This window comes from Rissa tridactyla, chromosome 7 (assembly GCF_028500815.1).
Source record: "Rissa tridactyla isolate bRisTri1 chromosome 7, bRisTri1.patW.cur.20221130, whole genome shotgun sequence".
NCBI classification, from domain to species: Eukaryota; Metazoa; Chordata; class Aves; order Charadriiformes; family Laridae; genus Rissa; species Rissa tridactyla.
In genome coordinates, this window is record NC_071472.1 from 12,940,927 (window position 1) to 12,953,978 (window position 13,052).

Here is a 13,052-nt window from a genome sequence, read left to right on the forward strand (position 1 = left end):
GCTTATTTTAATGGGAGGAAAAACAATTTTCTAGACCTCATTATTATTGAGAAAAAACTTGAAAATATGATCTGAACAGCTCAAAAAACAAGACACATAAATCCCCTCATGCATTAAAAAACCTGATGATTTTGGGAGCTTAAATCCTGCTTTTTCTGTGCTAGCTATCCGCAATGCCATTTTGTCCAATTGTCCTGCTTTTTTGCAAAACACTTTCTTCTTTTCATCAAGAATAAACCTTGAATTTTTCAGACCTGAGAAACCTTCCAAGTCAAAGCCAATAAAGGAGCTGAAATGGAAACTGATTGCAGCCTTGACTATGTAGAAACTTCCATCCCTCTCTAATAGCATGATCTGGGATGCTTATTGTCTTTACTTTCAATCTCTTTCCCATTATTAGATTTCAAATTTAACTCTGCTATACAGCATTCCTAGCGAGCAGTTTGCTTTTATTAACTGAGGGTCTATTTGCTCTACCTAAACATCTGAAATCAAAGAGTAATGGTGAGGAAATGGGTGGCAGTTTCTTGCAGATTAGTGTCACATAATGAGCTATAGTTTTGAATTATAGATACAAGTTGTATATATGCCGCCACGGCAGAAGAGCCACAGAGGAGATTATTCTGGTACCAGAACAAAGGCTAGAAGACTGGGACGCTGCTCTTTTGTCAGTAATACAGCTGGTGAATGGACTGGGAAGAACAGCTTGAATGAGCTGCTGTATAATAAATGGTTTAACAAAGGAGATAAGCTTAATTTCCTAACTCGATGGGCAAGCAAAAGAGACCCATGTTAAAAAGCAGTGACTTAAAAGATGCAACTGTTGGAATTCATGGTATCTGCTTGCTGTAGCTGAAGGTCAGATCTAGATGCTGTCAGAAACCACAGAGAGCAGCAGCCTGCCTGGGCAGCCAGACAGCCGCGGACCCTTTGCCTGTGCCAGTGTGCCCGTACTGTGATGGGGATGCTGGAGGTAATGGTGGTTGGGCAGGAGGAAGCCTCCATCCCCATAGGCAGGATGTCCCAGCTCAATTCTCCAGTGTTCTTCCTTTGCCCTTTCCCCTCCCTCCTTCCCTTCCCTGTCTGTAGCAGAGACATTCTGGTCTTCTCCCATCCCCACGGCAGCGATTTCACCTGCACGTTGGAGAAGCAGTGCTCTGTTCTCTGACCTGTGCTGTAGGCAGGGTGCCCATTCCCCATGGAGGGTGGGTTTGTGGAGGAGGGCACATAGTGTAGCTGTGACATCCCACCTTCTCGAGGAGCCTTACTCCTCAAGACTATCTCATTACTGGCTGGGCAGAGACAGGAGCCAGTAAAGAAATGATGATATGAAAGACCCTGCTTGGAGTCAAGCCAAAAAGCATGCTTCACAAGAGCTCCCTGGTGAGGAGAACATAAAAGGTTTAAAGGAGGATAGTTGAGACACCATGTGACAATCTGGCACGATGGCAAGCTGAAGGGAAACAGCTTGGACAACAGGAGGATGGTACGCAAACAAATGGCTGCACAGAGAGTGGCTGGGAAGCCCTAAGGGAAACATTTGACTTTTCCCAGAAGGAAACTGTGGGGGTGTCAGCTCAGGGCACTAGCCTGCTGGGGCTATGGCTGTGAGAGACATGGCTACAAGGGTTGGCCATTCGCAGCAAGTGGAGGTGTTACTGTAGAAGACCAGCCAGAAAGCATCAGGACCAGAAGTCCTCATTACCAAGAAGAGCCTGGAGGTAGAGGGTAGTGAGCAAAGGCTGCATCAAGGGACTTAAAACTGGCAAGTAAAGTGCATGTCATTCTGGACTGCCAGACTTCTCTGCAATAAATGTAAAGCTACTAAGCTGCTGGTGATGCAAGTCTGGGTGCTTTGATGGGGGTAATTTTCATACTTGATTTAGAGCTGAACTGAATGTGCCTGTTAATGCCAAGTAGGTAGGTGCAAGAAAGGAGATACAGTTAGTTTGGGGAGCAGGGAAGGTACTAATGAACTTACAAAGGTTGTTTTAAGGGAGCACAGCAGGCTGGGTGGAACCCTTCCTGGCTGTTATTGCTCCTGGCAGTATAAGCATTAAAACAACTCTGGATCATGCAGGCTTAGGAGCTGAAGGCTGAATGGAGCGGCTGATGTCCCAGAAGAGTTGCTTCAAGTTGCAGCTTGCAGAAATATGGCAAATTGTAAATATACTCTAGGACCCTCAACCAGCTGGTTTGGCACCCTGAGTTTATTGAAAGTCTCCGTCGTATGATAGATTAGTCTGTCAGACACCAGGTTTCATGCAGATTTCTGGCTGAACAAAGGCTCTTTCCTGCCTGCTTGGCAGAAAGCTCTAGAGCACTGCAGTAAAACTCTCAAAACCTGTGCTGCTTGGAAAATATCACTCTTACCCTTGGGCACCTTCAATCCTGTCCAGATCTGGACTGCCACTGAACCCTGAAGAGAATAAGTCTCAGCACTTTATGTTGCCTGGGCAAAAATCATTTTGCAAACCAGGAAATTCAGTGGCAGAAGTTGGGTCAGAGTTGATTCACAGATTTAAACTATCAGCATTGGGTCTAAACTCTGTCAAGAATGCTTTCTGTTACCAAATGATCAGGGCCCCTCACCAGCATTTGTCCTCACAGAGCTTCTGTGAGGCAGGAAACCACTAATAATTTCACACTATAGATGGGAATCCGAGGCCCAGAGGGATTAAGAGCAAGCTTGCCCTCTCAAAAGGCTGTGATGCTGAGACATGTGAGTTTATAGTAGATCTGGAAGGTAGTGTAGTGCTGCACCTAACACAGCTACTCCTGCAGCAAGACTGCGCTTTCTGAAGGTACCAGTCAAAGTCTGCATAACCTCAGAGGTCTCTGCACTTGGCTAATGTGGACATGGCCAAAGCTCTTTGTGGACACACAGAAAACCTGTGGCAGATCTTGTATTTGGACCCTTTACTGTTGTGTTTCCATGTGATAGTTTTATCACTTGTCCTCAGCCTTGCATCTCCAAAGAAGATGTAAGTCTCCGAAATGCTCACGGAACTCTGTGATTCCCACACACTTACACTGGGACAGTGGGGCTTCAGCATGGCTGAAAAAGTAGTCTCGATTAGCATGGATAGACTAACATGCAAACAAGTTAAATTAACATTGGCCATAACCACATGGGCACAGCCACAGGTTAAATAGTCCACAGACTTGTCCTGTTATCGGCCAGGAATGACATCCCATTCATCCCTGACTACAGGATTTGACTCAATACTTTTCTGAGACAAAATGACTAAGCTGAGTTACTGCCATTTCTGATGGCTCGCATTAGTATCACACTGTCTTACGCCAGCTTTACCCCCCACTAAGTCACGTTTGGCTGAGAATTACCTTGCCAGTTGCGGTATTAATGAGGACGTGAGCAAGCAAAGAGCATGATAATGTTTTTGATTATATCCAGATCGTAGGAGGGTAGCTGAAAGCGCTGCTGCAGAGAAACCTAGAAAAACAAATACCATCCTTTCTCACTGTGATTTTTCCTATCAGACAAAAGAATGCTCTAATTAAAGTTGCATCCTTGTCTCAGGGGCTGGAGGGGGGCAGATAACATGGTGATGTGAGAAAAAAAAGGGAGAATCAGTCTCTGAAATTAACAGAAACTTTCAAAGGACCATTGATGTTTTTTAAAGAAGCTGCCTGACCTGCATGGTAAAGAACATGGTGAAGGTGAGAAACCTGTGATTAGACGTTGCAGCTATTTAAATCCATAATTGGGGGTGCACAGTTTCTTTACACAGGGAACAAAAGTGCGATTTAAAGTGCAGGTTTAACCTCTGGTTGAGCCTGGGATAGTTCAGAGGGAGAATTTCCTCTCTGATACTGTGCCAGATGAGGTCAGCTCAGCCCTTGTACAAGCGTGGAGGGGTGAAGCCCCACTGGGGTGCCTGATTCTTACCTATAGAGTTTGCTTTGCTGGTCTGCAAGTAGTCCAAATTTGCCATACTGCAAATCTGTGCCGTCCCTGATTTATACCCCTTGGGCAGGAAGGGAAGCGGTATGAACAGGAAAGGACAGAAGGAGAATTTTTGTAATTATGGGATTCTGGGAACTTTGTAGTCTGGCCCAAATTTTGTTCAAACTGTAATTTTTTTTCTTAGTTAAAATTTGTGTATTTTCTCAAGCACAGAATGTGAATTTTAATTATCTCAGGAAAAATAAATCAAATAAAATGCTATGCTGCAGCACTGTCAGGTTGCTGGGCTGGACCAATGCACAGAAGAAGCTGCAGCTACAGAACAGCAAAGAGGCAGCTTTGCCCCAGATGTTGTCCGTGGAGAAGAGGGTGAGGCAACGGCAGTCTCTGGTCTGTCACCTTTGTTGACAGAGAAAACAGATGATCCTTCAAATCGCCTGCAAGGCACTACCGTCTACCTCTCTGCAAATGACCTCACCGGCGTGGTAGTCTGTGTGCTTTTGTCCATCATCAGAGGAACCAGGCCTTTGACTGACTCATGGGCAGTGCCTGCGCCGCCAGTGCTCTGTGAAAGGCAACCTTGGTGCAGGGCAGGCTGATGGGAAGCATCCTCACACAGGGAATTGCAGGCCTGACTGGAAAAATATCTCATATTCCAGATAAAATGAAAATTGGTGATACCCTATCACAAAAGCAGCCACCCATGGGAGCCTCACTGATTTTAGTAACACACTGAGAATAATTAAGTTTGAAGATTGTATTTCAGAGAGTGGGGTGCAAGAAAACACAAGGTCAGGATATTTTGGCAAAAGCCTTGGAGGCTTGGACCTAATATGTTTTAACAGCATCAGAGGATGGGGCTGCAGGGCAGATTGCTTTTGCATTACTGAAAATACTCTCTCTTGCTGTGGTTAAGTTGGTGATATGTCAGTTTTATATGGCAGGGCTCACCACAGTGGCTTGCGTATTATTTATATCCAGATATTTAGGTGCTAGGCCTACTGTTCCGTGCCACTGCAAAGGTATAAAAACCACAGAAAAGAGAAGGGGTTGGTTGGCAATAACTTAAGCTCACCAGCCAACTCTATCAGTATTTGCATACAAGTCATGTTGAACTCATCCAAAGTTTGAGGAAACCTGACAGAACTGAGCTTGTTTATCAGCCTACGTAGGCAGGTGGGGGGGCTGCCAGGGAATATTTGCACAGTAATCACTGCATCAGAAGAGGAGGAATTTTACAGTAGGACTTATTGATAGCACAACTAAAAGTGATGGGCAAATAGGAGATCAAAGGTCCCCACGCGGCTCAGGGCCACATCAAGGTGCAGTAAGTGCTCCGTGACTCTGCCAACTGGATGAGAGGGGGAGAGAGGAGCTGTCAGCCACATGTCAAGAGAGACCTGAGGTGGCATGTGGGATAATATGTGATGGTCTGAGAGATGGACTCACTCTTCCAGGAAAATAGGAACAAACCTACACACAAATTTTGAAAATTTGGCTCAGTTTCCATCTCTGAGGTTTTGAAGAAACTCATCTACTGAAACAGAGGGAGGGAAATGTAACCAAAAAAAATAATATGTAAATTGGCCCACGTTTTATAAATATGTTCAAAAAATATTACAAAAAAAAATCCCAATCCCCATTCTCTGAAATGTGTACATATGCCTACCCTCTAGAAAACACCTGGTTCAAGGTGTCTCAGGAGCATGGCAAACACTGTCACCTCCAAGGAGGTGGGATCACATTGGAGCGAAGCTTTGCCTCTCCTGCCCTGGGAAAAGAGAAGGTCCAGAGACACCAGAGCCAGTTTGCTGCTCCCCTTGCAAGCCGATGGAAGAGGGGACATGGCTGTCAATCCAAGGGACAGTCCCCTTCCTGCTTCTCCCTCCCACGGCAGCAGCCATCCGTCTAGATTTCTGAATGCTGGGATAGTCCAAAGGTGCCAGAGCTTTGCTGTTCCTGCATGCCCTGCCCCTATAAGCATCTGCCTCTTTTGACTCTTCCTAGACTCTTGAGTACACGGCATTAAGCCTGAGCAGATCTATGACATGTGCCCTGTACCATTAAAGCTGATGGTAGTTCTCCTCCATTGACTGGGATATAGAGGATTTGATTTTCATCCTTGTTTCCACTGAGAAGTACTAAATGGGCCTCAGTGGCAACCCAGAAACAGTTATCTGAGACCCCGGCTTAATTTGGAAGCTGCTTAATCAGAATGATATGCTGCTTGCATAAGGAGCCTCTTCTAAGAGGATGCTCCTCTAGCTCTGGCTGGATTTATCACTGAGAAATGTTGCTTTGGGAAAAGGAATTGGTCATACAGCAACTGCATCGTATTACTGTATGCCGTTTAGTATGGTTCCCTGTTGAACATCTATTGATTTTTAAGAAAGAATGATGTACCGGACAAGTTTTTCTTCAATAGAAACAAAGTTACTGGTGAATACAGATCCAGCTTGTAAGGGAGATGCTGGCTCTCCACAGTTTCTCCATCATGTGTATGCCAGGCCCTTCAAATGAATCACTGGAGTAGCTTTTGCAAATGGATTATCACATCACACTCCGGAGTGGGCACGTAATTAACTCCTGAGAGCAAAGGGCAGACTCACCCTTCAGGAGCTGGGTTTCTTGGGATGGTTGGCTAGTTCAGAAATGTGGATAACCATCTGAAAAGTTCAGCCACAGCTGGACCTGCATAGAGGCACTGTGCGTTAATCTAGCATGAGATTTGGTAGCCAAGAGCCCTGGGGTCTGATCTCGATTCCATCACTGACTTGCTGTGTGCTTTGGAGAAGGTCATTTAACCTTTCTCTGGCTCATTTTCTCCATTAGTATAAGGGGGGAATGATACTAACCAGCTCCCAGGGAGTCGTGAAGCGTGACTAAGCTGTGTTTATCATGTACTGTGGAAGTACAAAGTATATCTAAGGCCTCCAGAAGCAAAGATAGGAAGAGCTGACAGGAGCTGCTGGCTCCTAGCCTGAGGCTCAGCCCCAGCACGGGGCTTCCAGGAGTGCCAGAAGGGAGCATTAGGTTTGTCACATGTATAATTCTGTGTCTTGTTTCGTATCGCCCAAAGGGCCCTGTTCTGTTCATTATTTTTCTTATTATCTATGCTGTGGCAGTTGCGAGTCCCTCTTGTAGACCTGGCTCCTGATTGCAACACAATCCCCTCCTCAGGAGGGGAAGTGGAGAGGGATGTGCTGATCTCTTCTCCCTGGTACCCAGTGATGGGAGGCGTGGGAATGGTTCAAAGCTGTGCCAGGGGAAGTTTAGATTGGACATTAGGAAGCATTTCTATACCAGGAGGGTGGTCACACACTGAAACAGGCTTCGTAGGGACGTGGCCGATGCCCCAAGCCTGTCAGTGTTTAAGAGGGATGTGGACAATGCCCTTAACAACACACTTTAACTTTTGGCCAGCCGTGAATTGGTCAGGCCGTTGGACTAGATGATCATTGTAGTTCCTCTCCAACTGCAATAGTCTATTCTGTTCTATTCTACAAGCGCAGGGAACACCTTCCCAGCGTCTACTTGAGTCTCCAGTACCTCACCTGGGCTGTGCTGGATGCTTGTTTCAGTGCAATCGTTGACCCCAAAAGGGAGAGTGTCTCTTCACTCAGTTCTCTTCATCTTTCCTTAAACATATTTTTTTAGCATGATTAAACATTATTATCAGCTTTTGTTGGCTTTGTTTCTACTTGCAGCATAATCGTCTGTGTACAAAGAGAGGGGGCTTGAGATATCCTGCCTTGTAACGAGGGAGGGATGAGCTTCTTACCTCTACTATAAGGTGCAGGCAAGTAGCAACATGCGAGTAGGTGTACGTGTCTCACAGTGATACAGACCAGCTGAGATAAGGCAGAATATTCCTGGTCACTGTGTGCATGTCGAAGTCCTGAGGGGTTCTGGTGGGGGTCAGCATTAGGGATCTCGTGGCTCCCGATTTGCTAGCAGGGGTTGTTTTGAAGCACAGAGAGGTTATCTTACCTGTTCGGTGTGTCTGGAGGGGGACAAAGTTGAGGAATGTGAACAAACCTTGCTCATTTAAATAGGAAAAAGAATGTGAAGCTAGAGCAGCCTTTCATTCACACGTATTCAGTCCATTGACTGCAGGGATGTTCCTCCTGATCTACCACAGCAGAACTGAAGCGTCCTCTCTTTTAATTAGAAGGAAGCACCTTTTAATCAGCCAGCACAGTGGTTGATTGATGTAGTGCCTGAAAAGAGGCACTGAAAAAGAGGCCTGAACGAGTGTCTGAAGGATGTTGCAACCCTTATAATTTCAGAACTCCTAAGAGGAAGGGTCTCTGCTATTATTCAAGCACTCTTGTTATGTGGCTTCCTATTGGAAAGGCGTAATTTATCTTGTAGATCTGTTGCTCAGTGGCATCGTAGACAAAGTACTTTGCCTTCACTGTAAATTGTTTCAAGGCCAGGCAATGTGTGAACAAGTGCACGGGCATCATGTTACAAAGTTCATCCAAGGTGCGGTTGGCTGTATGAAATAAACACTTAATAAGCAGCTTTTACTTGGGAATGTCATGGCAAGCAGATATAAGCGGATATATTCTTCCACCCTTTCTTGAAACACATCTCAGCTGCTCTCCTGCTGTTCTGGTACGTCTGCTTTGTGGTACCAGGCACAGTGAGCACTTAATCATTTTACAAGGCAGCCAAATACAAATTATGAAGCCAATTAACAAATACTTTCATCTACAGGATTTATACTGCAGCTTGGCTCTGTTCATACGCAGGCTAGCATAGAAGGCCCAGTTCAGGAAAGTAATTTCACATCTACCTAATTTCCATGAGTGTAAATGGCATATCAGCACAGGTTTACATGCTGCGCCCCAGCTTTGGGGGCAAGTTATTCTCCTAACCAGGACATAGACTAATGGACCGGAAGATCAGCTCTTGGCTGTGCCGCAGATACACTCTGTGATGTTGGCTAAATTGCTCAATCTGTGTTTTAAATTTAAATGAGAACAATGTCTCTTTTTCACTCTTCTGCATGTATTTAGATGGCAAATTCTTCAAGACTAGGTTGTATAGAGCAGAAGGGTCTTTACAACGGCTAACATCATATATCTGAGCTGGGGGCTAATATCCCCCTGCAGTCAGAGGTGACAGAGAGAGGATCCACCCTCAGGTTGTTTAAATAGGCATCTGCTGTGAACCAGTCTCCAGAGGAACCACCACCACCCCACTCTGTGTCTTCACACAACAAAACCACAGTCTTGGCTGAGACTTCAGGGTATTACTGTTTAACATGGGCGTTTTCAGAAATGCACTGATGTTCATGAATAATAAGGTTAATAGTAATAATAATTAGTGGTTTCAGGCACCTTCTAATGTGTATAATACCATTTGTCCCAGAGTACTTAGAGGAGTATAGTTGATTGCTCTGAAGATAGCTGAAATACAGCCAAGTCTGGGATGAAACAAAGCTCATGTTTTAATAGCATGGAGTGAAGTTGTGTGACCTTTTAGGACAGGAAATGAGTAAGAAAGTTGTCCTGTCCCTCCAAGTTTGTGCACCAGCTTTTACACAGGAGAAGGAGGTTGTTAGAACAGCTGGGTGCACCAGGCAATCGCTCTTCTGGCCTAGTACAGATGGGTTTAATTTAAGAGAGAAAAGAATTAGCCAACGTTCACTTAGAAGACAAAATGGGAGGAAAAAAAAAAGAAAAGAGACCAAGAAGGCACCTCATCCATTCATGCAGAGATCTCAATGTTCTCATATATTTCTTAATCCTACTCTTTCAGCTGCTTTAAATTATAGTTCAGCAAGGTATTAAACAGACATAACTTCAAACACAAGCAGAAAAAAAGGACACAAATGGGGCAATTCTAGGTACAATAAACCATGCCTGTCATTCAGAGACCTTGCTCATTCTTGGACTGAAATTGCAGTTAAAATGCAATTCATAAAAATGGCACTGTCTTATTCAGCAGATCTTTCCCCTTGACTTTTTACTCCTGGTATAGCATTACAGAACAAGTATAGTTAAAAGAGCATATTATTAATTAGGAATTGGTCAGTTCTAGCTGGGCAGGTGAACTGGAGTCTGGAGGCGTCTCTGGTAGCCTGGTCTGCCTACCGGCGTTCGTATTACTGCTGATGAGATGTGAGAAGGATCAAACAAACAAAAAGAAACTGCCAGTGGCTGTGCACACACCAGGTGAAGCAAGCTGATGAAAGATGTAGGGAAACCCTCCTGTCTGTAAGAAGGCCACAAGGTCAGACTTAGAGAGCTGGGGTTAGTAGGAAGCCTTTGGAAGATCATTGTGCTATTCACATTAGTACGATGTTCCTGCCTGGTTTAGGTCTAAGCACTCAAGTGATCTCTTCGCCCAGGTGCTACACAGCAGTCACCGAGAGGACAGAGACTGGCTTTATTTAAATGGGCACTGTTCCTGTCTGCATCTGTTTTGGCTGAGTGCAAAGAAAATTGTGTCCTTTAGATACGTCTCTTCCATTAAAGATATTTTGGTTGAATTTGCTCTGCGGTGCTATCAGGGAAAAAAACCTAATATTAAAATTTATTACTCAGTCAAACTGTCCAGCTTTTTACAAGGCTAAAACAAGGAGCTGAAATCTGCATTAAAAGACTTCCAAAATCAATGCATTTAAATAGCATGCTTAACAACGGGAAAGCAACTTCAAGTCTCTGGTTATGAGAACTTTCTCCTTAGGGTGCTGTAAGACTGGAGGCCAGTGATATGCTTAACTTCTCCAGGAGAAGGCTTATTCCATGATATCTCACGTCCTGGAGTTGCATTAATATTTTGGTGGGAGTAGCATGGGCTTTTCTAAGGGAGCTGTCAGAGCAGTCACTGGATGAGAATCTCTCTCCATGTCGAAATTTTAGCTGTATGTAAGCTCAGTGCCTCTGGTCTGCTGCATGCACCTGCAGGACATTATATTTAAGTCTGTGGCTGATGCTAAAGTGTTAATAACAAATTACTTGGGAAAGTGTGCTGCCCTTTGAGGCAGAATTAGGGTTTCAGACTGTACAAAAGAACTGCTGGATCTCCAGTGACAGGACTAGGAGAGAAGATGGAGACTTCGGGGGTGTGTGTACTACTCTGCATACTTACAGGGGGTATAATAATTATTTTGTTCGGATATTGCTAATGGATCTCATTCTTCTCCAGGTAACAAGTCCCAGTATAGAACAGGATGATGCAAATCAAAGCAACATCAACTGAAGATTCGGTACCACGAGTTTGACTTCCCAAGTTCCCCATCATCCTTGTTCCCATCCTTCTTTATTGACAGTCAGCAGCAGTTGAGACCTTGTGATTTATTTGTAGAAGTGGGACAAAGTATACAGGCAACTCCATGATTATGACTTAGGTGATATACAAGTGAGACATAACAGAAGAAGGAAAAATTGCTCAAGCCGTGTAGTGGTCACTGTGACCCAATATGAATCTCTCGTATGTCAAAGTTTGAATTATTTTCTTTGCTTGGGCAGAGTGTGCTGCTGACTACAGACCCTTAAGAAGACTCTTCAGAAGAGTCCTTAGAACCTTTTCATTACTATAGGAGCTTTCCACTGATTTCTCTTGACTTCACTGACCTAAGACTAGGAATTTGCATTTTTACTAGGTAGGGGAATGTCTGTCTACTGCACTTGTAGAGCAGATGGAGCTATATCATCAAAGCTGCAATTTATAGAATCACAGAATGGTTCAGGTTAGAAGGGGCCTTAAAGATCATCTAGTTCCACCCCCCCTGCCCTGGGCAGGGACACCTCCCACTAGACCAGGTTGCTCAAAGTCCCATCCAGCCTGGCCTTCAACACCTCCAGGGATTAAATAGAGCCACCTCCAAAAATGTAGTTCGCCTGGTATAATATAAATGTGTCTTCTTTGTGAGACTGTGGTGACAGGGATGTTGGAAAAGGATCACAGCTCTTCAGATTCCCTGACAGATGGGATGCAAAAATATGAAGTTAGACATGGCCAAAACCCTCAAGCACACGCTCAAGTCTGTATGGCTTAGTATGTCAGCTGATTCCTGGTAACTGCATTGTCTTAGTAAGCAAAAATGTGAGATAAATCCTGTTAACTAAGCCTCATCCACAGATGTTTCTGTGAACGTGTGTTCCCTCCGATTTGTGACAGGATATGAACATACAGAAGGAGGGTTACAGGAGCTCAGCTGATGTGTGGTATCTCATGCTGCAGTGACTTCTGTCAGGAGTTCCCTCGCTTTGCCTGTGGAGATGCGATGACAGGAGGATTGGGAGTATCTGCAGTCACTGCTTTGATTTCCCTGTTGGTTTTCTGTGCAGAGAGATTCTGCTGAGAAGCATCGGTCCTCTTCTCCTCCTTTTCCACAAAGTTCTGAATGGGAGTCTCCACAAGGACAGGCTTGAGGGAAGCATACTACAAGAGTCAGCTTTGCTCCAGCTGGCTTCTGTCCAACCCCAGTTTTCTCAGAATGCGGAGAAAAATGAGCAGAGCCCATACGGGACTTCAACCAAAGCCCTTTGAGGGCTTGCAGAGAGTCCCTGTGTTTTTGGGATTTCATTGTGGTTCTTCATCATGGGTTCTGGAATATTTTACTCCAGATCTGCTCAGAACTTTGTTACAAGGTTCAATAAGACACTGATAAACAAAGGGCATATAACTATTTTTACATTCTGTGGAGAGGAGTCCAAGAAAAGATGTTTGTTTGTAGAAATGAATGACCAAAAACTATGACTTGCTTTTATAACTTTTCCCCTTCCTTCTTTGGTAGTCTAATGGTTTGTAATTTTTCTGCTTGTTCATGCAGGAACTACCTCTTCAGACTTAGTCTACACAATGTTTCTCTTATTCAGGTATGTTCACTTTTTACTCTCTTGTTTTATTTGACTTGCTAATGAATGTTCTGTAATATTTGGTGTACATTTTCAGAAGGCTGTATAGTGTAAATTTGCCCAGAGCGATGGAGCACAGAGAAGACAAAGTCAGAACCAGATGCTTATTCCCACTCCAACAATAATGCTGGGGGAAGGGCTCTTCTACACTTGCCCATTTGAACAGCGCGCTCTGCTCTTGTTTCTTCAGTGTTTGGGTGGTAACGAGATCTGCCAAAAATATGGCATCTTAAGGAACAAAGCATGCA

General features: G+C 44.5%; 1 protein-coding gene across 4 annotated transcripts in view; it reads left to right on the top strand.

Annotated features, from left to right (window-relative positions):
* SEMA5B (semaphorin 5B) overlaps nucleotides 1-13,052 on the top strand; it is a 277,297-nt gene that overhangs the window by 157,233 nt on the left and 107,012 nt on the right. For all 4 annotated transcript variants that reach the window (XM_054209282.1, XM_054209284.1, XM_054209283.1 and 1 more), the window contains one exon: nucleotides 12,720-12,765. In XM_054209282.1, the coding sequence (XP_054065257.1) occupies nucleotides 12,720-12,765 (46 nt within the window). The remainder of the gene's footprint in view (nucleotides 1-12,719; nucleotides 12,766-13,052) is intronic.